The 27,913-nt window shown below is 51.5% G+C and overlaps 3 protein-coding genes and 1 non-coding gene across 15 annotated transcripts; 1 reads left to right on the top strand and 3 right to left on the bottom strand.

Annotated features, from left to right (window-relative positions):
• Window positions 1-1,295: 1,295 nt before the first annotated feature.
• VAMP1 (vesicle associated membrane protein 1) lies at window positions 1,296-11,264 on the top strand. Of its 5 annotated transcripts, XR_837993.3 has the most exons (6): window positions 1,297-1,452; window positions 4,097-4,223; window positions 4,410-4,568; window positions 5,280-5,331; window positions 10,017-10,098; window positions 11,127-11,215. XR_837993.3 is itself a non-coding variant. In XM_064478965.1 (5 exons), coding segments are annotated over exons 1-5 (573 nt in total). In that variant the 5' UTR covers window positions 1,296-1,450; the 3' UTR covers window positions 6,549-6,571. The 5 variants fall into 5 exon arrangements, 4 of the variants coding, with proteins under 4 accessions (XP_064335035.1, XP_010989182.1, XP_010989179.1 ...); XM_064478965.1 differs by lacking the exons at window positions 10,017-10,098; window positions 11,127-11,215 and adding an exon at window positions 6,316-6,571 and having other exon boundaries at window positions 1,296-1,452; XM_010990880.3 differs by lacking the exon at window positions 10,017-10,098 and having other exon boundaries at window positions 11,127-11,264.
• On the bottom strand, window positions 7,723-15,428 carry TAPBPL (TAP binding protein like). Of its 6 annotated transcripts, none has more exons than XM_031444262.2 (8): window positions 15,374-15,428; window positions 14,843-15,161; window positions 13,850-14,068; window positions 13,433-13,705; window positions 11,148-11,486; window positions 10,243-10,545; window positions 9,033-9,116; window positions 7,723-8,150 (listed from the first exon to the last, which is right to left on the bottom strand). In XM_031444262.2, the coding sequence occupies exons 2-8, from the start codon at window positions 14,901-14,903 to the stop codon at window positions 7,804-7,806; spliced, it is 1,626 nt and encodes a 541-aa protein (XP_031300122.1). In that variant the 5' UTR covers window positions 14,904-15,161; window positions 15,374-15,428; the 3' UTR covers window positions 7,723-7,803. The 6 variants fall into 6 exon arrangements, 5 of the variants coding, with proteins under 5 accessions (XP_031300122.1, XP_010989176.1, XP_010989177.1 ...); XR_004134107.2 differs by adding an exon at window positions 8,702-8,835 and having other exon boundaries at window positions 8,012-8,150; window positions 14,843-15,393; XM_010990874.3 differs by having other exon boundaries at window positions 14,843-15,393.
• On the bottom strand, window positions 12,478-12,550 carry TRNAT-AGU (transfer RNA threonine (anticodon AGU)). Its single transcript has one exon. It is a non-coding gene; the product is annotated as a tRNA-Thr (tRNA).
• Window positions 15,429-15,527: 99 nt separating the features above from the next.
• CD27 (CD27 molecule) lies at window positions 15,528-19,391 on the bottom strand. Of its 3 annotated transcripts, none has more exons than XM_064478964.1 (6): window positions 18,965-19,391; window positions 18,669-18,800; window positions 16,918-17,070; window positions 16,567-16,722; window positions 16,274-16,315; window positions 15,528-16,013 (listed from the first exon to the last, which is right to left on the bottom strand). In XM_064478964.1, the coding sequence occupies exons 1-6, from the start codon at window positions 19,098-19,100 to the stop codon at window positions 15,889-15,891; spliced, it is 744 nt and encodes a 247-aa protein (XP_064335034.1). In that variant the 5' UTR covers window positions 19,101-19,391; the 3' UTR covers window positions 15,528-15,888. The 3 variants fall into 3 exon arrangements, with proteins under 3 accessions (XP_064335034.1, XP_010989174.2, XP_010989175.2); XM_010990872.3 differs by having other exon boundaries at window positions 16,274-16,393; window positions 18,965-19,383; XM_010990873.3 differs by lacking the exon at window positions 16,274-16,315 and having other exon boundaries at window positions 18,965-19,389.
• Window positions 19,392-27,913: the final 8,522 nt, after the last annotated feature.

Here is a 27,913-nt window from a genome sequence, read left to right as displayed (position 1 = left end):
GAATTAAAATTTGCCGAATGGATGTCTGAGGCTTGGAAGAAAATTCCAGAGGCAGAAAAGGAACATTTAAGAAATGCTGCATCACCAAAGCCCTTGATGGCACACACAGAGGACTACGATGTGTGGAAATCATGCACATCAAAGACTGAGTCAAAAAAATGAATCATAAGGGTCAGCGTCTGAACGTGAAGTTTTACAAATTCTGTGACCCTGTTACTCTTAGTTCTATTTTCCTTTTTATGAATGCATGAAAATGAAATATGATAAAAATCTACATAAAGCAACACTTTCAATAAATATGAAATAAAAGTTCTAAGTGGTAAGAAAGCATTGTGTCAGTTTATTTGCGACCTTTTTACTTAGAAGGACATAAAATAATGGTTTTACAACTGATGGCGTCCAGGCAAGCGATAATAATGAAATGAAGTAGGACAGTGGGACAAGTGAAGAGGATTCTTGAAATACTGAGAAGGAAAAATCAACTTCACTTGGTGAATTATTAGAGGCCGGGTAAAGATGAACGGGGAGGAAATCTCGGATGGTTTCCAGGTTTCTAGTTTGGGGAACTGAGTCGATGTGGTAAGTTACCTGGGAGGGGTAGGAGTGGGTGGGAGTTCAATTTAGGAAACTGGTGAGGGCCTTGTTGGCTGTGTAGGACGGATGAACAGAGCCCTCTTACTTACTTTCGTCGGACGGAGCCCCGGGCCCAAGGGACCCGGGAGCCTGCGGCTCTGCCTGGATGGATTCAGCCTCCTCAGAGCTGTTAGAGGAAGGGAAGTGGGATAAAGGCCGGCCAGGCTGGGGTGCCAGGGCCGGACTCCCGGTAGATCACAGGGCTGCCGAGTCGGGGCCACAGCCAGCCAGGACCCGCCCGCCGCTGTCGGCGGGAGCCGCATGATTGGCTGGAGGCGCCGGCGCCGGGGGGCCGTGGGCGGGGCCAGGCTTGAGGACTGGCTCAGCGATTGGCTGGGAAGCACCAAAAACGCCCAACTCAAACTGTTGGAGCCGCCCCTCTAGCGGGCTGGCGCATAGTTCCACCCTGCCCCACCGCTTAGTTAGACAGGTAAGCAAACCAGAGATGTATTGGTCAGTGAATGATCCTCCCGGCACCGCTCCTCTCCCGAGTCAGGACGAGCAGAGAGCTGTGATTGGCCAATTTTCAGGGGCGGGCACTCTAGGCCTTATCCCGCCTTCGCCTCGGGACTGGAGCCTGTCTCGAGCGTGGATTGGGCCGCAGCGTTGTCAGCGTGATCCAGGGGGCGTGGCCAGTACTAATAAAGACTGGAGCTGGCGCGGCAGCTGCGATAAGTTCCACCGCAGCTAGTGCTCTGGGTGGTCAGCTGGAGGCTGAGTTCGGCGGTGCCGTCGGCTTCACCGCAGCGTTTCCCAGCCGGGTGTCTCGCCGCAGCCTCGGGAGAGGAGACGGACCTCTCCTTCCTCTGTCAGAGACATGTGAGTTGACTCTGGTGTGGGGGGCTCGACACCTCCTTGCCAACTCTCACCCTTCGCGCCGGACTCTGCGGGACCGAAAATGGCGCATTGCAGCAGCTGCGGCGACGCGGGGAAGCACCGCCGCGCGCCGCGCCGGGACCGGGCCACCCCTGGGGTGGAGAGGCAGCACCCAACTCCTGCACCAGCCGCAGCCAGTACCCCACAGGCGGGGCAGGGGCGCGGGGGTCCCACATTCATTGCCCCCTCTCCTCTCTCCTGCAGGGCTCCTCAGTCGGGTCTCAGGCGAAGGCGGGACTTGGAGACACCCGGGTGGGGGCTCCTGGCCTTTTCTTGTCGTTGATTGAAGCCCTTCTCAGGGCCTCTAGAAAGACAGTCATAGGTGCACCTGCCAGTTAGTAACTTGGGTTGCCCTGCAGTCTCTGGATTTGTGTACCACCCTCTTGGCAATGAGCAAAGCTCCAGAAACTTATCTGCCAGTTCTCTGGCGCCAGGTGAGCAGCTCAGAAAGACTCTGTCTAGGGCCAGTGGTATGTGATTCCAAGCAGCCATTCATCCCAAGGCCACCCGTATAGGAGGTTTCTTGTCATTGAGTCCTCGCCAAATATTTGGAAGAGAAATAGAGCTGAGGATGCCCCGCCTTCCCTCAACACGTTCAGTTTAGTCTCTGATCATCTCCAACCGCACCCCCATCTCAAGAGCTATGGCTAGACAAATGAAGAACTTCCCATTCTCTCCAGGATCATAGTCTAGATGTATTTGTGTTGCTTCTCTTGGTGACAAAAAAGGGAAAAGATTTACTTCTGTTACCTAAAGGTTATAACTGTCCCTGGATATGTTACTCCTGAGTGTTCCCAACTCCCAGCAAGTAGTAAGTGAAATGGTCCCTTCCATTATAAATGCTTTATAACAGTTTCCCTTTTTCTCTATTTGATGTCTACGATTTTAACAGTATATGATGTTCTGTGCATTTTGGCCAAGCCCTAGGGTTCTATGTGTTTTTATTTTGGGGAGGGGAAGCTTTCTCAGCTGACTGACTCTCAGTAGCATCCATGTGGGACGGAAGCAAGGAGATGAGGAAAGCACGGTAACTAGAAGGGCATCACGAAGTCTCTGACCTTAATCTCGTCATTGGTGCCACCAGCCTGGACTTCTTCCAAGACCAAGCACCGGCTGCTCCCTACTCATTGAATTTTCCCTTTCAATCAGAGAACTAGATTGCTTAGCGCAGTAGTAGCATATGAGTCTGGTGGCTCCCACAGTTTTGTAGCTTTCTCTCCTTTGCTTCCTTGGTGCCTTAGAGAGGGAATGGAAGAGCACTTCTTTTAACGGGGATGAGTCAGGTGTAATCTGCTAGTATAGCCTCTTTGAGGGATGTTTCTCCATCTTTTTAGACCAAAAGAAATTTACTTAGAGAGGAGGAACTTCTGAGTATTAGTTCTGTTGTGAGTAGTCAAAGCTTTTTCTTTTTGGTGACTTTGTGACGGCTTCACCCCTAGTACATCTACTCTTGGACTGCTCCTATGAGGTATGTTTTGTGAGATTCTCCTTCTACTTGAGGAGTTCTTATTGTGATTTCCATTCTCCATCATATTTAAGAGATCTTCCTCCTGCCTGTGAGTTCTGCCTTGGCAAAGAACATCTCATGCCTTAGGTTAGGTTTCTGGGAATTCTTTAGGAGGTGAATTTAGCTTCCATGTGTTGGGACATGGAGGAGTTTATTTTGAGGACCCCACACTAGATTATTCCCCCCATACCCCTCAACGCCCCTAAGGCTAAGGGAAAGAGAATGACTTCTGTGTATAGTTGTGTAAACCAAAATTTCTCTTTGGCACATAAAGAACGAAGAGTCTCCTGAGACTTGATGCCTATCTAGAAAAGGAAGGGACAGAATGTCTCTGATGCAGGTACACTGAGGACCATTTCCAGTATTTTTCCTTCCTGTCTATGCTCTTGGAACAGTTTCCTAATTAACACAATTGCTTTAGGCCCCAGCTCTATGTAAGTGAAACCCCCATCTTCTCTGCCAGAAACAAAGTAAGCAAATGGTCTTGACTCACTCCACCTACAGAGGCCTTGATGATTCTCCAAGTTGTCCTTACAGCGGCCTCGATATACTAATCATTGTGTGAGACAGGACCAATAACTGGCTCCCCTCAAGCAGAGTCTCTCAGCTGGGCCTTTCCTTTTATATTCAGGCTTTGCAAATAAGAGCTGTTCAGTCCATAGGCTTGTCCTGAGGGTTTAGTCTTGTGTAAGTATTTCTCTTAACCTGGATTGGAGTTTTCCAGCTTGACTTCATGTGAAAGGCTTCTGAGAGCCAGAGAAATGCCATTTAGGCCAAGGCTGGCCCTTCTGTCCCTGTGGCCATTGTGCCAGAGGAAGTTTTTGAGTTTGGGTTGGAGGAGAGCCCGAATGAGATCTCTTGATGCCACCCTGGATGTCCCTGAGCCCCATCGAATTGTTCCAGCATCCTTTGCTTCAGGCCTCTGTGGTGTGTCTCTGTACTGGGTATTGCCAAGGGGCTGGAATCCTTTCTCTTTGCGGATAACCTTATCACCATTGCTTTGGTGGTGTGGCGTGAGAGCGCACGTGGTTCCTTTCTCGTCCTGGTCACTTTGTGTATTCTGGGCACTTCTTTACACAGGTCTGCTCCAGCTCAGCCGCCCACCGAAGGGGCAGAAGGGGCTGCCCCAGGTGGGGGTCCCCCCGGCCCTCCTCCTAATCTGACCAGTAACAGACGACTGCAGCAAACCCAGGCACAAGTGGAGGAGGTAGGTGGATAGCTTCTTCTCTGAGAGTTTCCAAATCATGGAATTTTGGAAACTTCTCTTTTCATAGAGGGGCAGCTAAAGGCTCTGGAGGCCAGGCATCCCTTAGAGGTAATGCAGGGCCAGACTTGCTCGTTGCCCAGCTCTCTGGTTGGGAACTTAGCAGCTTTGTTCCTGCGCCCCCCTTAGGTGGTGGACATCATGCGTGTGAATGTGGACAAGGTCCTGGAGAGGGACCAGATACTGTCAGAGCTGGATGACCGAGCCGACGCTTTGCAGGCGGGAGCGTCACAATTTGAGAGCAGCGCTGCCAAGCTAAAGAGGAAGTATTGGTGGAAAAACTGCAAGGTGAATGTTCTTGCCCTCTCCCCCTTCTTCTCCTGGGCCGCAATGCACAGGAGGCAGGAAAACCCTCAGGTTCTACGTTCCTTCCCTCTCGCATCTGCGTCGGGCAGGACTCCTGGGGGCAAATCTGGAAAGCCGCCTTCTTGGGCTGCATTACCCAAGCTGGCCACCAGGGTAGGCTAGAGTACTCAAAACCACTAACTCCGGACTGGGAGACCCCGAGGAGTTTGGAGGAGTTTGGAAACAGTTAGTCAAGCTGCTTTTTCCCAAACGACCCCCGGGGAAAAATTCTCACCTGGCCCTTCCTCAGACACACCCAACATCCACACGATGGCTAGAGTAGAGATATATTTAAATACCTGCAGCCTTTGGGAATGAGCCAAACACTTTATGATGAAAAATGAACGAGCTGGCTAAAAATTTTAAGTCTGCACCTCCACTGGAGTTCCTCTGAAAGCCTCCAGGCAACAGAAACGAGGGAGAAAGGCGCAAGCTGCAGGCCCTCTGATGTCCTCGGGAAGCTGCAGCTGTGGTGCAGGGGTTTCTGCCTGGCAGGGAAGCACGAGGGGTGGGAGGCCTTCAGCTGCCCTGGGTGCCATGCGGTTCCTTCCACTGCCCCCAGGACAGAGGAGGTTCTCATCCCACGTCTCTAGTCCCGGCTCCTTTCCTTCTTCCCCAACTCCAATGGCTCATTTTTTGTCTGTGTTTCTCCAGATGATGATCATGCTGGGAGCTATCTGTGCCATCATCGTGGTAGTTATTGTAAGTAAGTATCGCTGAGGTTGCTGGTGGGGTGAAGAGGTGGGAAGGTCCCGGAGTCTTCTCCCAGCCCTGCCTGCCTGCCTGCCTGGGGAGTGGGGCTGCTCTGACTGAGGTATGGAGATCGCTGCCGGGGAGTCGTCATCTGGTTCTGGGGAAGGAAGGGCAGAGACCAGGGACTTGATGGATGAGCCTTCCCTCTGCAAGGCTCCATGGGAAGATGGTCCCTCATGTTCCGAGGAAGTGGAGTTGTGCCGTTTGTCACCAGCTCGGGTCAGAGGGAGACTGTGGGGATGGGACACCTACAACACCTGAATGTCTAATAACCTGATGTAATTTGCCCTCTTGTTTTCTCCTGTCTCTTTCTCTTTTCCATCTGGGACCTCCTGATTCCTGTGTCCAGTCTACTTTTTTACTTGAGAATGTGCTGCCCCCTCCCTGTCCTCCATTGCCACCCAAACTCACGTCCTTCTCCCTCTGTGTCTCCCCAGAACATTCCCATCCGCCTTCCTCCATCCCAGCCTTGCTTCTCCATCGCCCACTCCTTCTCTTCTGTTGCTTTCATTTGCACTCGGTCCCGCAACACTAGAAATGCTGCTCGTGGCACAGTCTGGAAGTCACCACCTGAAGAAGGGTGGCTGGTGTCTCCTTCCTACCCTCTCATGTTCTTTCAAGTTTCCCCAAAGCCAAAAAGGGTAGGAGCCCAAGGGGCAGGGAAGGGGTGTCGCTGAGGTGTCGTGCCCAAGAAGGTGGCAGGACTGGGGAGGGAGAAGAGTGTCATGCCCGTGGTGTTGCCGCTGGCTGGAGGGGGCTGAGGACAGCTGGGAGAATGCCCCGGCCACTCGGAGCCCTGCTCCTGTGCCAGGCCTGAGGAGGACCCTGGGGCAGCCTAAAGTCCAACTTGGTCCTGGTGCAAGACCCTTTATAAAGTCAAACCTGTTTTTTTGCAGTTAGTTCCAATCTGTTGATCCAAGATTTTCTATGTCTTCAGGGATCTTACAGCCTTCTACTCTGTCCTCCAGAGACCCAGAGAACACGTATTTATGGCAAAAATGCCAGGACTCTCATTCCATCCTAGAAGCGGTGCCACAGGCTCACACCTGGGAAGGGCTGTCCCTTGTCCACGTTTTCTGCAGCATCCTGTATTGTTCACGGGGGCATCAAATGATTTCCTATAGCCAGAGTCTGAGACTCTCATGTAAATTTATTCATGGGCCTAGATAAAGAGAGACTGCCTGTTAGTTATAGAGCAACATGAGTCTGGGGCCTTACTTGAAAATACCAAGCTCAGGGGAAGCCACTTCTTGTCCTCCTGTTCTGTCCTGTTGATAAAGGAGCATGTGGCGTTGGAAGTGAGGATCCCTGAACTCCGCAGGCATCCTTTCCTCCACACCACCCCCATGTACTGCCAAAGGCAGGGATGAGGCAAGAGGTCCTTCCTGAGGCCTGGCCGCTCCTGAGTGTTTAGAGAAGCCTGGTACCCCTGCTGACCCAGTCTTGGGGAGGAGGCGGGACAGTCCGCAGACAAGGCGTGCTCGTGGACCACTGTGCCGCCACGGGGCCTTCTCATCTAGAGCGGCCTCTGTCCTTCCAGCAGCCCGTTCCCCTCTAGAGCACACCTGCCTGTCTGAATTCCACGTTGCCTCCTCTCCTTCCCCCGTCTCTGTGTGGTTTGTGGCACAGTGGGCCCTGAGGACGGGCTTCAGGAAAGGGTACTGAGTGAGATGGACCCGGCTGAGGGGACCACCCATGTCCCTCGTCCACCTGCACTAGGAAGCTGAGGATGGGCTGGGCCGAGCTCGCTTTCCATGCAGCAGCATTTCATGACGCAAAACCATCCTTCCTCTCCCTTCGCCCTGTTCCCACATTCCCTTCGTCCTGCCCTGGGGCAGGACGGAAGAGCTGGACGAAGGCAGTCAGTGTACCCTCCTAACGGCCCCCCCGAAGGCCTCCACTCTCCTCTGGGCTCCCCCATGCCTAATGCAGGGGGTCACCGCTGGAGAAGAACCACCACTGTCCTCGATGTGGCCTGAGCCTGGAGCAAATCCGCCCTCTGGGTCCGCCCTGCCCACCCCGTCACAGGAATCACTTCCTGGGCTTCTGTCCCTCTGAGGCTCCCCAGATGTAGCTGGCTTTGTTCTTCTGGAGATGTTAGCCCTTCTACTCTCTTTCTCAGCCCCCCCAACCCCCTTCTGTGTCTGCTCTCCCCCTCCCCTCCCACCAGCCATGTGCATGAACAAATACGCAGCTAAAGCCGGGCCTCGGCAGCCACGTGGAGCCGGGACTCCTGCAGCCCCTGCTCCGGTTTCCACTGTGTGTCTGTCATCACCTCTGTCTTTTTTCCTAACCCCAATCTCATACTTGTATAGAATAATAAGTTGTACTTCCACCAAAGGCATGTGGCATATTTACCAATTTCCTGTATTCTGAACAAAGGCAAAAAAAAAAATTACAACTTCCTACCACTCAACTGATTTGGTTATTGTTTGGGTTGGAGAGTCTGAGGCAGGGCGGAGGGGGCTGCTGTCTCTTTCCAACTTCTCTGTGGTCTTGCTTGGGGCCAGGGTGGCTTCCATGTGCCGTCGGTCTTCTCGAGATGAAAGATCTGGGCGCTGGTGGAGGAAGTGGTCTCCACTGTCAGCCTTCGTACCTGAAGGGGCCCAGGTCTTCTGGGTACAGGAGGTGGCGGGTGGTGACAGGAAGCTGAGTGGGTGTCTCCCTGACAAACACCTGCAGGCTTCTCACACATCTGCTGTCTCCTCCCTCCTCGCTCCTGGGCTCTGTTCCCCGTTGTCCGCACACACAGCTGTCTCACGCTGAGTCCCCCTGCAGTGACCAGGCCCGCTTTAGAAGTGACCGAAAGGAGAAATCTCTCCTCTGCTACTGAGGGCATGAGGGGTTTGTCAGTGTAAGGGCCCAGCAACTCCACAAGTGCAGGCCCTTGACCGCAGTCCAGAGTTACGCAGAGCAACTGAGATGGGGCCCCGGGGCTCCTGCTGGGGGTCTTCGTTTCACACCTTGCACACTTTGCACGTCGGAGCAGCGAGGCTGGGGGCAGGTCTCCGTGGGGCCCAGCGTGGGGAAAAACAGGAAAGTGGAGAAGCTTTGCTTTCGAGGACGTGGGGGGTTTATTGGGACAGAGCTCAGGGACTGTGTGTAGTGGCCCAGCCCCCACCCCTCGCCCCACTACCCCCACGTGTTCTTTCTTTAATTTTTTTCTGTTACCTTTTGCTACCAGCACACTTCAAATCTGGCTCATGTTTTAACGTCCACCCAGACCTCCTGCCTTCCTCTCACCTCTTCACATTCCCTCCCTCGGAAAACCAGCCCAGGGTACGCGGTGGCAGAAGGCCGGCGTCCCTGTGCCTTCTTCATACCTTTCCCGGGGCCTTTTTGAGCTCTGGGACCCGGCTTAGAGTCCTTCAGGGAGAATGTGACTATCTTTTAAGTCTAAGGCAGGAGAGTGGCTACCCAGAGTGCCTCGGGGTCTCGGCAGGCCTTGGTGAGGTAGCTAGGAGAAAACAAGAGGGGACAGGCTTGGGTTCAGCTGGGGTCACCCCAAGAGCTGGGGGCTGTGGTGGGGGGCCGGCTGGAGCTTGGGGTGCTTGGGCTTCATCCCTGATCTGGGTGTGGCGATGGTTAGAGCAGGCTGATCTCCAGGTGAGGCGGGTCAGGGCCAGAGTGGAGGACGACCAGGCTCTTTCTTACCTTGGCGTCTCTGCAGCCCCAGGAACAGCAGTGCAAGGAGGAAGAGGCTGCTGGCAAAGAGGACTCCAAAGGCCGTCCCCTGCTCTGTGGGTGACAGGGGCGTAGACAGGGATCAGTAGGGAGGAGTCATACTGAGCCCCACCCTCAGCGTCTGCCCGGCAGGAGGGACAGAGGGTGTGTGTGTCTGTGCCTGTGTGTGTGTGTCTGTGTGTGTGTGTCTGGTTGAGGAGCCCCTATCAAGGCCTCTCCTGCTCTCGCCCAGGGTCCAGATACACGGTGGGTGGGTGGATGTTCATTTGTTCCTCCACACAGAATCCTCTACCTCTTCCCACCTCAGGACAACATTTTTTCAAACTGCTTTGCAAGAGAGATTTAGTTCAGATTAGCTGTTGACAGTTAAGCTGGAATTTTGTAAATAGCTGGGGAACGATGGGGACAGAGGCACGACCCCATTTCAGGGAAGCTTACAGTCCGCCTGGACGTGTGCATTTTAAGGTGCCGATTCTTTATGGTATGACACCTTTCGGTGACATTCTGTGGCCTCTGGATGAAGTTCCAGCTTGAAGGCCTGTTGTTACCTGCCCCCTGAGAGCAGTGGGGGGCGGTTGAGGCTGTAGGGCAATCAGTCTGCCTATTTCTCACACTTTCTATTTTACCATTTCCTAAGCAGGTGAGCTGGGGCAAGTTACTTAAGATCCATCAGGCCAGTTTACTCATCTCTGAAGTGGGAGTCAGGACCACACGTGCGGGCGGGCACTCGTCTGGGTGCTCAGGACCGATCTCAAGCTTACGGCCACCTTTTCCCCCGCAGCCTTGCCTCTAGCTGTGCAGGTTCCTGCAATTCTTTTTAGGCAGTTTTATAACTGGGCCTCCACATGTACCTTCTTTTCTGTCCTGGTGTCCCCTCTCCCCCCGAGCTGGCTGAGCTAGCTGGCAGCTCTCCCCGGGTCATCCTCCCTGACTGCCTCGTCTGTCCCCCCGCAGGACTAAGCTCCTCCAGGGTGGGATGAGGAGGTGTTCAGCCCTGGTCTCCAGCTCTCAGCTGTGCCTGGTACCCCATAACCTGGTGGGTAATAAGGTCTTGGGGGACATGTGGCGGGAAGGAAGCCACTGGGACCGTGAGCAAAGCGCTGTGGGAAGCAGAACAGGCCAGAGGGGGTGGGAGCTGTGAGCCCAAACATGAAGTGGGAAAAGGAAGGCACCCCTGTACCTGGTGGGGCAACCCAGGTGTTGGCCCCAAGAGGCTCCTCCAGGGAGACGTGGGTGACTTGGCAGCTGTAAGTGGCGCCCGCAGAGCCAGGTTCTGCCGTCAGCGAGGAGGAGATGCTGTAAGTGCCTGCCGTGCTCTGCCGGAGGCTGGAGAAGGAGGCGCCAGAGACCGGGACCCGGGCTCCATCCAGCTCCTCTCGGGTCCACGTCACAGTCACATCCAGAGGATAATAGCCGGTGACACTGCAGATGAGGGTGGTTGGCAGGGCTTCGTTGGCCAGGCTTAGTTGTACTTTGGGGCGAGCTGGAAGAAAGGAGGAGAATAAAATTCCAGGGGGGCCTTTGGGACAGCTGAGGAGCCTAGAGCCTCTCCTGCTGAGCCCACGAGCGTTGTGGAGGGTGAAGGTTCCTCCTCAGGGGGTGATGGGGGTGTGAGGGGTCCATCTGGGATGCAGGACATAAGGGGGGACAATTTCCACAGGTAACTGAAAAGCAATAGCAAAACCAGCTAAAGACTGGCTTGCTTTTTAGTGACACAGGCCAGTGATTTGAAAGGATATCAGTGGTGAAACAGTCCTCCCGGTCAGGACCACTCCCACAGCCCCTCCTTGGTTTGCCACTGCCCCTCCTCAGGACGTGCTCCAAGTGGATGGGGTGACAGGAGACAGCCATCCAGGGCGGGGCAGCGGGACCCTGGGCTGGGGAGTGTCTCAGTGGAATTACCCCAGAGCCTGGTGGGAAGCTCAATCTGATGCCATGTGGGCTTCTAGGATGGAGAGGTGTTCAGGTCGTGCGAATGCAGTCTGCCTCTCGGGAAACTGCCCCTGTGTTTGATCTCACTCTGGACAACACTCCCAACAGGCGTATCCCTTTCCCTCTCCCCAGATCACTGAGGTCTGGCCTCACCTTGGACGTGGAGCTGGATAATCTGTTGCGCTCGGAAGCGGGAGGTGGAGATCTGGCATACATAGGCCCCTTCATCCTTCACAGTGAGGCTGGGGAGGGTGAGGGAGGCGTCCCCAGCGAGGAGTAGCTGCTCAGGCTCCAGGGTGGCACCCTCCCGCTTGGCCTGCCCCTGCCCCGTGGTCCAGCTGTACACCAGTCGTCCACTCCCCATGTGCTGCAGCCGCCACTCTACGTTGGTGAGGACCAAGCCTGGTGCCATGGAGAAGCCACAGGGCAGGGAGACTGAGGACCCCAGCAGGAGGTCCAGGGACGGGGTCCGTGCTGTCACCTGGAACTCCACTGCGGGAGAGAAAGAGGGATGACTGGGGACTGCTCCCTGTTTGAGGCCACCTGGTCTCTGAGCTGTGGCATGCTGGGGGCGTGGTGAGAGGCAGCATGGCACACGTGGTACTTTTTGGAGTCACTTACCCCTTGGCTGATCTGATGAAAGTTATGGCCTGGGAGAAATACACATGGAAAACTCTGGATTACCGTTGACCCTCCGGTAACAACTAGTGGAGTGACAGACAGAGCTTTTGGAAGCCAGGCACTTCCACTTAACTGGCTCTGTGACCTTGGGTGAGCCGCTCAGTGTCGCCAAGCTCATCTGCTGAGAAGACTAAAGGAGTCAGTTTAAAAAAGCACACAGTGGCGGTATTTGTGCCAAATGGGCTGAACCTCAGTCTAATTAGGAAAACAATCAGATAAATCCAAATGCCAGGATGTCTACAAGACAGTGGCCTGGGCTCCGAAACGCCCAGGCTCTGAAGACTGTTCTGGAGTAAAGGGTGCTGAAGGGACAGGACAACTGTACGCCATGCACAATCCTTGTTTGAACCCTGGCCTCCAAAAACAAAACAAAATGAAAACCCTGAAAGCTGTAAAGACCACTACAGGGGCAAATGAAGATGTTTGAATTTGGACTTAATAGTTGATAGTATTATTGTATCCGTTTTAAAAATGCCTTCAGTATGGTTATCAGGAGCAGACCAGCCCGGGGTGTGGGGAGATGGGGACAGTCCGCGCTGGCAGGGAGGAGTGTGTTGTCACTGATACGGTTCACAATTGCCGGTGGAGAGTCATGCTGAGAACATGCATTACTGAGTTACCTGTACTCTGCACCCCGATACTGCCCACACCCCCAGTAGACCACTCCCCACCAGGGTTGGCTGCTGAGGCAATGGTTTTATGATAATGGAGAACATTCTTTTTTTTTAATTTTTAAAAAATTTGTTTATTTTGGTGGGGAGGTAATTGTTTTTTAAATTTTTATTTAGTTTTTTTTTTTTAATGGAGGTACTGGGGATTGAACCTAGGACCTCATGCATACTAGGCATGCGCTCTACCACTGAGCTATACCCTCCCCCCCGATAATGGAGAACATTCCTGTCTTTGGTGATAAACTAACACACGCTATCCCTGGAAGCATTTGGGATGAAGTGTGGTGATGTCTGCAGTTTATTCTCAGTTAGTTAAGAAGGGGGAAAATATATGGAGAGAGAGGGTGAGGGAGGGTGAGAGGATGTGGCAACATGTTAACTGGTGAATCCAGGTGCATGGTATACAGGCGTTTATTATTATTTCACCTTTTTTGTAGGTTTGAAATACCCCCCCCAAAAGGGGGGCAATGCCTAGCCTTGCTAGGACTACGGTTGACCCTGGACAGACATGAGGACCCTTTTTCTGATGTAGCAGGATACATTTAGGGTGGACCACAGGATGGTTTGAGTGTTCTGGAGCTTTCTAAGGGTAGGAGGGTAGCCCCCTAATCTCCTCTGGACTTGGCTGTCTCTTCTTACAAAATATTGGATTTGATGCATTTTGGAGAAACCTGTCACCATGTTCTCAATTTCCTGTGTCCCCTGGGACGTGCAAGGTTGTAGAGGGCAAGGACCGGGTTTTACTGGTAAGAGATAATGAACAAATCCCGCGTGCCTGTGCTCTCTGTTCGCGTCATCTTGAAGCACCCAGGCTAGCTGTGCCGGGGAGAAACTGCTGCTTGGCTCAGTGAGACTGCTGTGGACAGCATAGAGGAATAGAACCACCCATGTCTTATGTCCTCAGGCCACCCCGCAAGGTGAGAACTGTCCCCATTTGGGGTCTTTAGGAAGAGAGGACTGAGGCCTAGAGGACACCCTGAGATGACCGATATGCATGGAGGCAGACATGTCCCCTTCTACTATTCTCCCATCTCTGACCACTTAAAAAAAAACACAACTTTCTTGTGCTGTTTTTCATTTTCTCACCTGCAGTTTGCACAGTCCTCTGGGGGCTCAGGGGCAGGTTCAGCGTGGGATGCAAGACAGCCCCATTCTCAGCATCCCCGAGAGTTTTCATCACCATGGAGATACTAGGTCCCCCTCCAGACACCTGCACGTTGGTGATGAACCAGGCTGCCGTCTCCATGGCGGCCTCTTGCCTGGCCTGGAGAGAGTAGCGGGAGATCTCACAGGTCACGTCGTTCCCGCTGCAGTCAGCGTGGAGCAAGGCCTCGGCCTGGGGCATCTGTACCAGGTTCACTGGGGGAGAAGGGCAGCACAGGGGTCTAGCTGGATTGAGAACACCTGGGCCGACAGGAAGCAGGTGTGGCTGGTGTCCTTGGGAACTGGGCTCCAGAACTGGAGGGAGCCCAGACGGACTGGGACACAGGGTAGTGTTCTTACCTGAGGCCTCGAAGATAATCTGGGTGTCATCCTTGGCCAGTGTGCCCCCTTGGAAATCTGTGAGGCCTTCTAGGGAGCCATCATCTGGCACTGGCACCTGCTTCAGCACCAACAAGGCCTTTACCGTGTTCCTACTGCTGGCAAAAGCTCCATGGTGAGAACCTTCCTTCACCAGGAAGCAGTCCAGCACCACATCCACTGCCCGCCACTGCCTCTCTGCTGCAGGCAAAAGGCTGGGGTGAGCACCCTCTTGCCCAGAAAGTTACTTCTATACTTGCTCCCCCGCCCCAAACTGTCGAGTCATCAGCGGGTAACCTTCCCTGTTCCTAGCTGTCTCCACGTCCCTCTCTTCTCCTGTTTTACCCAGAACCAGCTTTCTGGATAGCACCTGCTTCTCCAGGTACATACTTCTTGGTGTGATTTAAAGTCCTGGATTTACCTTGCTCCAGACAGGTTTAGGAAACTGTTATGTCCAACTATCCCATGAAAAACTATCCCTTCAGTCATAGGAATTTGCAGCAAAATTACCACTGGGAGAGGAGGCGGGTTTGCGTGGCAGTGAGGGCGATGGCAGCTGTGTCTACTCCCCAGCCAGCCCCCACGGTCTGATGGCTCTGGGCCATTACAGGTGGCTCTCCCCTCCCCCACCTCTGGTGGCACCTCCCAAGCGATTTCCTAGCTAGGGCCTCTCTTCCTCTCCTGAAGGTGTCTGCTCCCAGGCCAATGCCCTCTCCAATAGGACAGCAGCCCCCAGCACATCCACCGAAGGGGCCCCTCATTTCTTCATTTGACCCTTTCCGCACAGAGCTGTCAGCCTCTCTTCCCAGCACAATTGGTTCCTTACACTATCAGCCGCTGAGCCGTCCACCCGCTGGGTTTAGAAGGCGACTGGAAGCCATCCCCGGCCCTTTTTCCCTTTTGGGGTCTCAGCGAGGGGCTACCTGATGTTGCTTTAGCCCAACAAGCCCCACCAGCCAGCCCTTCGCGACTCACCGGCGTCTGCCGCCCCGGAGAGAGCCAAGCAGATCAGCAGGCACCATTCCTTGGCGCCCATGGGGGCTGCTCTCAGGCCCTCCTCTCCCGCCGCCCTTACAGTCTCCCTGCCCACCCTCGACCGCAGGCAAGGTCCCGGCTGCAAAGGGGGCTCCAAACACCCTTCGCTGGCAGCTCCTGTCCCCTTCTCTTGTGTCCTCTCTGCCTACTTGACTTTCGCTTTCACTTTGAGGAAGTGTCACCGCGGCTGCCTTTGCCTCTGGGTGAAGCCATTCGCGCAGGAGCCAGAGGCCTGTTCACTGTTCTCCTTTCTTTCCACCTGCTCCCCCGCAAAAAAAAAAAAAAAAAAAAAAATCCCCTGGTGGTTTCAGGACCTGACTTCACTGCATGCACCCTTTTGCCCCCAACCAGCCCCCAAGAAAGTGGAGATGGAAGTACGGGAAGGGAGGCGGGGCGAAGAAAGGGAGGCTGACGCCAGACGAAGGCTCCCCAGTGGCCGGGACCCACCCCAACTTTCGGTGGGTGCCCTACCTACTCCCTCCACCAACCCACGCCTCCCCGCTTCGCGCGCTGGCCCCGGCACTTCTGCGCCGGAGAAGGCTCCGCCCCCAGGCCCCGGGTGGCCAACGGGGCTGGGCGTGGCCTGCGTTGGGAGACTGCAATTTCTGAGCTGGAGAGCTGCAGGTGCTGCAATCTGTCACTTTATTTCGCCAGGTTTCCAGATCAGCGGTATAGTACGTGGGCCGTTCGTGGGCAGAAGTGTGCTTTCTAACCTGGAGCCCCAGCCCTCTTGCAGCAAAGGGGTGAAGCTGGCTGGGCGAGGACACACCCGGCTCCTGCTTCCCGCCCTCCACCTCATTCCCTTTTGTCCTCGCCACTGCCAGTCTCGAAAAGGCACACAGGATAGTCTCCCGTCTGTACACAGGAAAGGGTCCTGATGAGAGGATGGTGCTGAAGTTGGGGGTGCCAGCTCTCTATCCCCCTGGATGGCCGGTGGGGTGGGATGGAGGCTAGGACTTGATTGCAGGCCTCCGCCGAGCACCGGCTCAGAGGTAGCAAGCCGGCTCAGGTTTTCGGTAATCCTCCTGAATGGGGATGGCGCCGCCCTCTTCCTCCCTGGGGCAGCTGTATGGACAAGGCTCTGCAGGCGCCGCTGGACTTTCTCCCGCGTCTGCGGAGGGAGAATGGGATGAGGCTTGGCCGGCGGTGGGGAAGGGGCGAAGGGAGACGGGAGACAGGGTGACCAAAGGCGGGTAGCTTGGGGGAGGGCTGTCAGGAGGGCCCAGCTGAGAAGAGAGGAAGGGAGGGAATAGGGTGGAAAAGGTGGAGCTGGAGAAGTTCGATGAGCTTCCAGGTCGGGTGGCAGGGCCCAGGTGGTGGGGAGGGGTGGGGTGCAGGAACAGGCCTGGAGACCTATATTTTGTCTCTTACTTAATCCGTATTTTCTTTGTTGATGGAGGAACAGGGCTCCGACTATGGTGAAAGCAATGAACATTCCAGAGAGGATCACAAAGATGCGGATGCATTCCGAGCTGCACAGGGACTTTTGGGCTGTGATGGGCAGGGGCCACAGGGGGTTTTGGGGAGGGCCAAGCCCTTGACTCCCCTCATCCCAGCCCTCCTGTCACCCCTGCCTCTCTTCTATCCCCCACCTGCCTCTCCCACCCCCAGCGTTGGCCCAAGTCCTTTCCTAATCCCTGGACTCTGCTTCTCCCTCTTCTTACCCCTCCTCCCAGGACCCTTCTGACTGGCTTCCCTCCTGGACTCTTCTGTGTGCATTCTCTCCTGGGGTGGCCAGTGGGTCGAGAGGGTGGGGGCAGGCTGCAGCATGGAGCCAGCCAGGGTCCGCGTGTGCCTGGCTGTCCTGGCCTCTGGCATCTCTGGAAAAACAGAGACAAGATGAGCAGCAGCCGGGGCCCCAGAGGACACAAGGCCAGGCTGAAGGCCTGAGAGGCCCTAGATGAGATGGGAAGGCAGAGACCGGCTGAATGGGCTGGGCATGGAAGGGGAGGGTGCGCTAGTTGGGGTGTGACCCTTACCCCAAATGACCAGACAAAGGGTTATCTGGAACTTACCTTCAGCGTCAGGTGACTGGAAGGGTTGTGGGTGTGGGCCTGGGGCCTGGTGTGGACGGTCACACTCTGTACACTCCTTGTCCCTGCACTGCCAGCCCTCAGGGCAGGCACACTCAGTATTGGAGGTAAGGGTGCAGTTTCGAATGAGAAGACCTGGAGACAGAGGGGGCGGGGGGAGCAGACGAGGTTACTCCTCTCCCCAGCCATGTCCCAGGCCCACCTCCAGGGAGGGGCTGCCCTCCCAATCCCGCCTCCCCACCCCCACATAGACCTGCCCCTCCCTCACTGCCACCAGTGCCTTTGCCATTTGTGTTATTGTCATTCAAGACAAAGTTGGACCTTTTAGAAAATTTGTGGTTCAGAAGTAGAAACAGCTTATCTGATTTTCTCTCTTACTCACCGATGCCTTTATAGCTTCTTATTGAAGTACACGCGTCACAAGTGTAAAAGCTTGAGAACTGGGACAAATGGGACTCATGGGTGTAACCAGCACCAGATCAAGAAACAAGGTGACCGGTAGTGTTCCTTGCTAGTCACTAACGCCCTCCCCGCCAAGAATAGCCATTAGTCTAACACCATGAGTTGGTTTTGCCAATTTTGGAACCACCTACAGGGAATCAAGTGTATGAACTCATTTGTGCCCGGCTGCTTTTACTCAACTCTTTGTGAGATTAATCCATGTTGCTGAGTGTGATTGTCAGTCATTCTCACTGCTGTGTAGTATTCCACTGTGTGAATATACCACAGTTCATTCGCCCCTTCTACTGTTACTGTGCATTTGGGTAGTTTCCGGCTGTTAGCAATTAGGAGTAGTGCTGCTGTGGTCCCTGACAGGGTTTTAACTTTACTAGAGAGTAAAGTTGATTACTGACATCCTTTGCCTTTGAAATCTAAATTTTATTCGTGTGTCGAGATCAGGTGCTAGGTGGCTGCCAACCAGGCATCCTGGTGGAGGTGGACGTGCGGGGCACTGCGAGGGCAGGGCTCACCCGTCCTTGTGGTTCAGAAGGGGTGATTCTGGGCAAGGCAGCAGCACCCGGATGTGGGCCAGTATTAAAAGGCCTAGTCAGACCCAGGGCACTTGCAGGCAAGTAGGGTCACAGTTCAGCTAAACAGTCCTCAAAAGTTCTCCGCTGGAGAACACCTGTTCCAGGGGGCCACTTTAAATCTGCCAACCTAGGTACGCTGGTACATACATAGTTTCTGAAATTCTGGCTAAAATGGAGAAATAATGAAAGTATTCATAACACAGCCACAGACAGTTCATGTCCTAATTTTTAAAAAGATGAAATTACAGAATAGATAAAAACACAAGCGACATACACATTCATTTTCCTAAATTGGCTTTTGGGCAAAAAGGGCTGTTACCCACTGGCTGGTATCGTTAGGTCCCTAAGAGATGTGTGCCAAGTTCCAGACAAGCATGCAGTCCACGAATACAGCCAGTTCATCAGTGGGCTGTTGCTCGTCTGAAATCTAAGGTCCTGGGGCCACTTCCTCCCTTGCATTGCCTTGAACCCAGCCATAGACCCCCTCTCAGCAGTCCCTCAAACTCTGCTTGGCCCCTTCCCTGAGACACTTCACCCCAGCTCTCCCCATCACATCCACATGCCCTGCCCAGGGCGCCCCATTTCCCACCATGGGCTCCATTTGCCAGAGCCTTGAAGCCACCAAGGCTCCCCCTCCCCCTCCTCTTTGCTTCTCCACACCCCAATCCCCACCTTGCACCCCCAGACGCTTGCCCATCTCACCAGAGTTACAGTGCCGGCAGCTCTCACAGTGGGGCCGGGTGTGATGGTCTGGCGAGAAGGATACCCCCAGTGTACAGCGACCACACTGAGCAGCCTTCCCTTCCTGGTCGCAGTGCTTCACCAGGAACATTCCTGCGAGCAGAGGTCGAGGGTCAAGGCCCAGTGAAGGCCACTCCCCCCCACCTCTGCAAGGGGCTGCCTCCTGGCCTCTGCAGGAGTCCTCTCTGCTCCCCTTCCCGCCTAGCCTGGTCCTCTCCCTGCACACGCAGCTGGCCCCTGGCAAGGCCAGCTCCTACCTGGCTCACACATCCGGCAGCACAGTTCTTTGGGAGCCCGGTAGTGCTTCTCTGGACAGCTGTTGGGGGCTGGGGTAGCTGAGAGCCCTGCCAGGGTCCCCAGAACCCACAGCCAGCAGGCAGGTGGCAGGGCCATGGCTCCTGCCCTGGCAGCTCTTCCTGCGCCCCGGGTGCTGACCGCGGGCCTTGGCAGAGCTGGCACCTCCCCCACTGGGCGCCGGTGCCGCTTCTCTGCACCTCCCGGGAAGGTCTTCTCCCCTCGGGGTGGCCCCCTGCCCCGTCGGGTGGCAGGCTGACCTTCGATGCAGTTGAAGCTCTACTGTGACTGTTTTGCGCTCAGGCAGCCACCCCTCCCCTCCCCCTTTTCCGTGCGCTGGGTGCTGGGAGAATGTTAAAGGGCAGACTCTGTCAGAGACAAGCTGCTCTTCAGAGACGCCCCCAACACGCCAGCTGTGGTCTCTGTCTCTCTTCCGCTCGTGAAGACTTTAACCCGTCTATGCATACCGCCTTTACAAAATGTTGGTTGTGCACAGACACCCGCCTCTCCTGTTCACGCATCTGTACACAGCGATGCCCGCGTTACCACCGTTCACAGCCGGCGGGCTGACCTGCGTGTCCCCACTGCTCTCCCCCCATCACTTCTTACACAGAAGTGGGCAGTTTAGAGAAGAAAGGGGAACCAGAACTGAGGACAGGCCTGCCTGTTTTTATCTGAAACACTTGGCATCAGATAAATTCAGAATTGTTCAGATTTGGGGGAAGAAACTAGCACCACAAGGCACCCTCACAGGGCTGGGGCGGCACTCAGCGCCAGGCAGCAAAACTACTGAATATTTTAGTGGGGAGAGTAATAACTAGAACCAGCCTGGCATTCGCTGACGTCTGGTTTTATGGCCAAAATAGTTTGCTATGGGCTTGTTCAGAATTGCAAACAAGGGACTTAAACCTGTGTCCTTCTCTGTCAGACGAAGGCCCGGAGTTCATACACAATCACTTAGCCTTCCTGCCAGCCTGTGATATGGGGTCATCCCCTCCCAACTGGCCTCCTTCGCCCTACTGCCACCTTTGTCCTCCCTTCCCACCCCCAGCAGTGTTGGCCACTGGTGGCCATCTCCTCTCCTGCCTCGGGCACTTGGGATTAAAGGTCGATCCTATGGGTCACTGCTTCCCTATTTCTGCGGTTCTCCTGGGAAGACAGATTCGGGGATGTTGGCAATTGACTTTCCCCTCTTTGAGTCCCAGGAACACATGGGTCATACGGCCCTCTGCTCCTCTTTCCCCAAAGACTGGCTTGTCTCTCCGGACCATTTCTGATTCAGGGGCTTTGCTGCTGTTTCCACACTGCTCATAAAATCTCACACCCCCGTGTGCTCATCTGTTAGATCTGTTCTCTATCTCACTCTTTGGTTTCCTTTCTCTTCACTTTTTCCATCCTCCTGCCTTTCCCCAACCTCCTCTCCTCTCTGCAGGAGGGTCGTCTCAAGTGGGAAGCCGCACAAGGGTGTGATCTGAAGAGTTACTTGTGCAAAACCATCCTTTTTTGCGACATCCGCCAGGTGCCTGAACTCCCGTCTTAGAGTGTTCCTGGTGGGATCTGAGGGTGTTGCTGTCACCAGCAGTCCTGACCCCTTTCCCAGATTATGGTCAATATCTCCACTGTTAGTCTTTAGCTTCAAGGCAGGCGTGGAGAGGTGGGGCCCTGCGGGGATGGATGAGACCCTGGAAGAATGATGAGGAGTTGGGGATCTTTGGGGAGAAACTTGCCAAAGGGGGAATTAAGGATGCTGAGATCTAACAGCCTGGGATCCCCCACATGAGGCCTCTGTTCTCTGGGCCAAGCCCCACCCCCTTCTCTACCCATCACTGTTCTGGCCAGGCCGAGGGGCGGTGGGGAGAGCAGGAGCAGGGTCTGCCTGGCTCTCCTGGAGTACTGTCAGGTCTCTGGCCCTGACTTTTCTCTGGACAAATGGAATGACTTCATCTGCCTTCTGTGCTGTTTGCATCAACTTCTGGTGAAGCTTGGCCTGTCCTGGGCTGGCTCCCCACAAAGCTCTTCCTCTTCTCAACAGGCCCCATGGGTGCAGCCTGCTGACCCCTCCCTCGAAATCCTTCACCACCACTTTCTCTTTTGGGGTTCAGATTCTCCTCACGACTGGCTGGCACAGAGATACATGGTCCCTTCTCAACGGCTCCCTCCCTTTCTTGCATCCTCGGAGGCAGGCTCACAGAAGCCCTTAACCTCTGATGACTTTCATTACTTTTGAGAGGGTAATCTGGAGCAGGGACAGCAGCCTGGATGTCAGCTGGGGTCCCCCTGCCCCTTGATACCTACCCAAGACATCCCACACCTTCCAGTCCAGGCATGCCCCGGGCAGTGTGGGAAGAGGCGGCGCTGGGGGCCTGCCCGGATTCCAGTGGCTCGGGTGTTATGGCGGCCTCTGCTTCTGATTCCTCTTTCAGCTGCAGTCTTGCTCCTGCCTCTCTGCTCTTGGGTATTCCCGTACCTCTGCCCTGGACACAGGGCTTTCTTGAATTTTCCTCCAAACCAGAAGGTTGTCAAGTGTGGCAGAACCTTTACTGAAGCTTTAGATCTCATAAGGATATGTTAGAATTGTGTTTTGGATATTCTGATTCTTTTGGGGGGGGGAGCAGAGGTAAATAGGTTTGTATTTATTTATTATTTTTTAACTAATGGAGGTTCTGGGGATTGAACCCAGCACCTTGTGCATGCTAAGTGTGTGCTGTACCACGGAGCTGTACCCTCCCTCTGGGTATTCTGATTCTTAGTGGTCCTTCCCACGAAGCAGTTGGAGCACTGAGCGTCCTGGTCCTCCTCCCTCCTTCTGCCACAAACCACCTTTCAGAAACCTGTCAGACAGATACTTCCTCTCTTCAGCCCCTAATCCCCAAATCAGTCTTGGCCCTTTTAAAATCTATAACCAAGTCCTCAGTAGAACTAAGCTCTCTCCAAGATCTTTCCTTAGAAGGAAGTTCTGTTCTATTACATAGACATCAGAAGCCGCATTCCCCAGCCTTATCAAATTCTTCGTTTTCCTAGCCCTCTGTGTCCTCCACTCCATCCTTCTTCCTCCAGCCGCCCAGCCTCCCAGCACTTTAGACCCTCCTCTCCAGCAAGGCTTTGAGAGGCCAACTGGGCAGGGCAGTGGGGTGAGCCAGGTATTAAGGGTCTGGGCGCTCATATCCCAGTTCTGTGATTTGCCCTCCTGGGACTCCTGTCTGGGGGACATGGAGTCTGAGCACCTCTGGGCATTTCTTTCGACCTTAGACCACTTTTCAGTATCTCCGCCCCAGCTCCCAGTGTCTCCTAGCACATAAGGCATCCACTGCATACTAGATGGCCCAGCCAAAGCTTTGTTCCCTGGCAGTTCTATCCATAATTATAAAATCGACGTTTCGGGGGCCCTAGGCCGTACTGCCCTGGTAAGCTCCACTCCTTATCATTTAACAACTATTTGTTGCGTGTCCAGGTACCAGCTAAGTAATGGGACACAACGATGGAAAAGAGGAACGGCTGGTTTCTGCCCTGTGGGAGTATTTACAACCACACAAATCAGAAAATGCTACAGTTCACAGGTTCCCTACCCCAGAGGGGCACTGTTAAACATTTACCACCACACGGCTTCTACTGGCGGACGAGGGCTGGGCCCAGCATTTGTCTTTTGTCCTTTTTTGAATCCTGGGGAGGCAGAGTTCTTCCCTACCTAGGCTCCAGTCCGTCTCCTTCTGGCTTCTAGATAGAACTACCCTGCCTCCCTACTCTGATTCTGCTCAGAATCCTAAACTAGAAGGGCTAGAAGGAAGTCTTCTGATCCCGTGGGTCCACCCCCTCATTTTACGGATGTCAGAACCATGGGCCCAGGAGGCGAGATGACTTGTTCTTTGTGGCAGAGTTGGGAGGGCACCCAGGCCTCCTGCATCCCAGCCCACTAGCGCCTGGAGCACTGACAGAGCTGGGTGCCCAGGACAGGTGCTGAACTGATTTCACACTGGATAATCCCTTCAGCGGGCGGACATGCCTCGGCTGTTGTACCTTTCAGAGACTGTGCCCTGCCCATGCGCTCTATGAAAACATCCCAGTTCCTTTCTTTCCTTTTCTTTTTCTAAATGGAAATTTAATTATACAAGTAGTATGTTCATAGCATCTCTTTATAGAAAATTAAACCAGTAAAATCCATCAATTCCACCAGAAATAATATGCATTGAGAATTCTTTCACATGCAGGGAGAGGATAGCTCAACTGGTAGAGTGCACGCTTAGCATACATAAGGTCCTGGGTTCAATCCCCAGTATCCCCTCTAAAAATAAATAAGTAAGGAAACCTAATTATCTCCCTCAACAATTTTTTAAAAATAAAGTAAATTAAAAAAAAGAGAGAGAATTCTTTCACATGTGCCCCAGGAGATGAAGGCAAGAATGTTTAAGCCAGACTATTTGTAATAGCAAAAGAAAAGAAAGGAAAAAAAAAAAAAGAACCCATAGGTCCATAAATGGTAGATGGACTAATAAATGATAGTAGATTCACCTAACAGAGTATTCACCCAGTGTATTGCTTTAAAGGAATAAAGATGAATGACCTGCGTGCAGCCATGTACGATAATATGGCTGAGTCTTTTTTTTAAATATATTTTTATTGAATGGCTGAGTCTTAAAAACATGGTCTTGCACAACAGTATGAATATATTACTTAATGTCAGTGAATTGTATGCTTAAAAATGGATTAAATGGTCCATTTTATGTTATGTATATTTTACTGCAAAAAAGCAAGCAAACCAATAAATAAAAATCATAATATTGAGCAATACGGGGTGGGGACGCAAGCCACAGAAAATGCATGAGTGAGAGTTCATGTAGATGAAATAGAAAACAGGCAGCTTGTTCAGGGATATACACACAAAGGTGGTAGAACTAGAAAGAAAAGTAAGGGAGTGAGAGACACCCCCCACCCCTGGCCCTGAGCTGGTTCCCCTGCTGGGGGAGGAAGGGGATGTATGATCAGGACGCTTCTGAGTTTCTGCTAATGTTCTGATCTTTGCACGGGTTTTCATATTGTTATTTCTCTACACTATTTTGTATGTTTGGTGTAGTTCACAATACAAAATTTTAAAAATATAAAATGTGTATATATTTCTATATTCTCATATATATATATATATGAATAAAACATATATTTTTTATATTTATATTTATATATATATAAATAAAACATCTGATAAAATCAACTGCAAAACTACTTTGAAGAGACATGCCCTTGACCTGGACGCCTGATTCGAAATTAGAAGACACATCTGAAACAGTTTGACCCAGAGCACCTTTTTTCATCCAGGTCAGGCATGAAAACCAAATATTTGAACTTTGACCCAGAGCCCCTAGTCACTATATATAAAGTATTGGAGCAAGATTTTAAAACTAAAGAAACACATTAAATCACATTGCTCTTACTAAATATATTATTACAAAATATTGGTACATTGTATAATGTTTTGTTATATATTAATGTTTAAGTGAGAGCAAAAATATTTTATGTTGTCATAAGTAAAAGTAATATGATCTTTAAATATAGTTTTCTCCAACATTATGTCATCCTTTTTTATTTAAAAAGTTAGAGGTGAAAATGGAAAATAAATTGAACAGTTATAGGTACGATTCAAATTCCCTTTGATCAGTCTCCTGCCCCCAGGCCTGCTCCTGGTCCTCTCCCTGCCTCACTGTTTCAGATTAGTCAGTATTCTTGCAGAACTTTAAAAAAACAAAAAAATAAATAAATTTTATGCATGTGCCTTATTGTTTTAGGAACGTTCATAGTCAAAAATAAGGGAATTTCCCTTCCTGTTAGGCTGTGTGTTAATCAACAGGTTCTTTTTAAAAAAAATTGTTTTTAATTTTTGGGGGTTTTTTTTTGAGGGGGAGGTAATTAGTTTTATTTGTTTATTTTAGTGGAAGTGCTGGGGACTGAACCCAGGACTGTGTGCACACTAAGCACGCGCTCTTCCACTGAGCTAGACTTTCTTCCAGTAAACAGGTTCTTTTTTGGGGGGATGACAGGTTACCTCTCTTCACTAAAGGATGTACCACACAAGCCTGCAGTAAGTCTTCTAACACAGAGCAGGAAATAAAGCCCATGGAACAAACCGTGCATTGGTTCTCGGCACTTGTTAAAAATGATCTCTTGGAAAAGAAACAGCCCAAGACTGGCAGTTCCATGTTCTTCTTGTGTTGCTTTTTAAAGTCCATCTTTTTCCAGATAAGGAAAGGATGGTTAATTGGCCTCACACCCCAGCCTGCCAGGCAGAATGCTCCAAGGGCTTAGCATACTTTTGTTATGGGTTTTGCTTTGTTTTTTTTCGTTAATGATATATAGTACGTATCCATCTAAAATTTGCTTTTGCTTTTTAAATCCAACAATATGTCTTGGAGATCATTTTACATTATACCCGTAGAACTACTAATTTTGATAGCGAATGGATGTACATCGGCTTTTTGTGAATACTTAGGTTTTTTCCAACATTTCACTATTACAAGTGGTGTCACATAAACATCTTATGCTTGTCTGTGCACGTGGGAGTGTTTCTTTAGAGTAAATTCTGGGCATTGGAATTGCTGAGTCATAGGGTATGCACATTTTTCACTTTAATAGCTACTGTCAAGTTGCCCTGCACTGTGGCCCTACCAAGCCACACACCCATCAGCCGTGGAATGAGAGCACACATCTCCTCACACCCTGCCAACCTTTCATAGTAGCAAACCATTTCTGACAACTGAATTGGGGGGAAATGCTGTCCCATTGCTGTTTACATTCCTCTGATTACCAGCGAGCCCAGCATCTTTCCATGATCATTGTCCATTTCTATTTCCTCCTTTGTGACTAATGTCTTTTGATCTTTGTGTCAGCACCAGTGTTTTGAAGTCTTGCCTCTTCCCTACAGAAATCCTGTTACGTGACTCAGCCTGCAGGGCCTCTGCCTGTGGGTCCTGTCTGATGTTTGCATCTGCTCTAGGGACTGAGACAAGCCTCCCTGTGGCAGGGGAGGTCACTTCTGTCCCTCCCTCTACAAACCTCCAGAGACATCAGGCCTGCATGGAGGTGGTACCTCCTACCTCATGTGCAAGATGCCAGGGGGACTTGGGAGACCCCCAGGCCCCTCTCCTTCAGCACTAGATGCCTCCCCAAGAGGACACTGTCCTCTGGCTCAGAACGAAGGGCAACTTGGCACATGTTGACGCTTTTTAAATTGAGATAAAATTAAACCATTTTATAATGTACAATCCAGTGGATTTTAGGATTTTTCCCAGTGTTGTGCAAATAGCACCACTAATTCCAGAACATTCCCATCTTCCCTAAAAGAAACCTCACACCCACCAGCAGTCAGTCCCACTTTCTCCCCTCCCCCATCTCCTGGCACACACTAATCAATTTTTGGTTTCTATGGATTTGCCTATTCTCAACATTTCATATAAATGCAGTCATGTATGTCCATTTGTGTCTGACTTCTTTCACTTTAGTGTAATAGCTTCAAGGTTTATCCATGTTGCAGCATGATTTGGTACTTCATTCTTTTTTATGGCTGAATAGTATTCCGTTGTATGGATAGAACACATTTTGTTTATCCATTTATCAGTTGATGGACATTTGGGTTGTTTCCACTTTTTGGCTGTTAGGAATAGTGCTGCTGTCAACATTCACATACAAGTTTCATGTAAACATATGTTTTGAATTCTCTTGGGTGTATACCTATGATCGGAATTGCTGGGTCCTATATTAACTCTATTTTTAACTTCTTAAAGAACTGATGAACTGTTTTCCACAGCAACTGAAGCATTTTACATTCCCACCAGTGGTACATAAAGGTTCCGGTTTCTCTATGTGCTTTTCAACACATGTCAATTTCCATTAAAAAAAAATTATAGCTACCCTTGTTGGTATGAAGAGCTATTTCAATCGTGGTTCTGATTTGTTTCCTTAAGACTAATGATGCTAAGGGGAGCACATAGCTCAAGTGGTAGAGCTCATGCTCAGCATGCATGAGGTCCTGGGTTCAATCCCCAGTACCCCCTCTAAAAAATAAATAAATAAACCAAATACCTCCCCCTGTAAAAAAAAAAGACTAATGATGCTAGGCCTCTTTGCAGATGCTTCCTGGATATTTGTATATCTCCTTTGAGAAATGTCTGTTCAAATCCTTTCCCCATGTCTAAACTGGGTTACTTGTCTTTTGTTGAGTTAAAAGAATTCTTTATATATTCTGGACACTAGATTCTTATCAAATATATGATTTTCAAATGTTTTTCTCCATTTTATGGCTTGTTTTTGACTTTCTTGATAGTGTCCTTTTATACATGAATGTTTTAAATTTTGATAAAGTCCAGTTTACCTATTTTTGTCTTTTGCTGCTTGTGATTTTGGTACCATATTTAAGAAATCATTGCCTAATCCAAGGTCACACAGATTTACACCCATTTCTGACAGTTTTGTGGTTTTATTTCTTTGATCTGTTTTGAGCTAATTTTTTTATATGATTTGAGGTAAGGGTCCAGCTTCATTCTTTTGCCTGTGGATATGCGTTGCCCCAGCACCACTTGTTGAAGAGAGTATTCTTTTCACATTGAATGGTCTTGGCACCCTTGTCAAAAATCAGTTGACCATGATGTAAGAGTTGATTTCTGGACTCTTGAGTTTATTCCACTGATCTGCATGCCAGTCTTTGTGCCAGCACCACACTGTTTTGATTACAGTAGCTTTGTAGTAAGTTTTGAAATCGGGAAGTGTGAGTCCTCCAACTTTGTTCTTCTTCTTCAAGATAATTGTGGCTATTCTGTATCTCTTGCATTTCCATATGAATTTTGGTATTAGCTTGCCTATTTCTGCAAAACAAAGTAGCTAGAATTTTGATAAGGATTGCATTAGATCTGTAGGTGAACTTGGGGAGTATT

The sequence above is a fragment of the Camelus dromedarius genome, chromosome 25 (assembly GCF_036321535.1).
Source record: "Camelus dromedarius isolate mCamDro1 chromosome 25, mCamDro1.pat, whole genome shotgun sequence".
Taxonomy (NCBI): Eukaryota; Metazoa; Chordata; class Mammalia; order Artiodactyla; family Camelidae; genus Camelus; species Camelus dromedarius.
The sequence above is the reverse complement of the archived record's forward strand: the minus strand, read 5'-3'. Positions and strand labels throughout refer to the sequence as shown.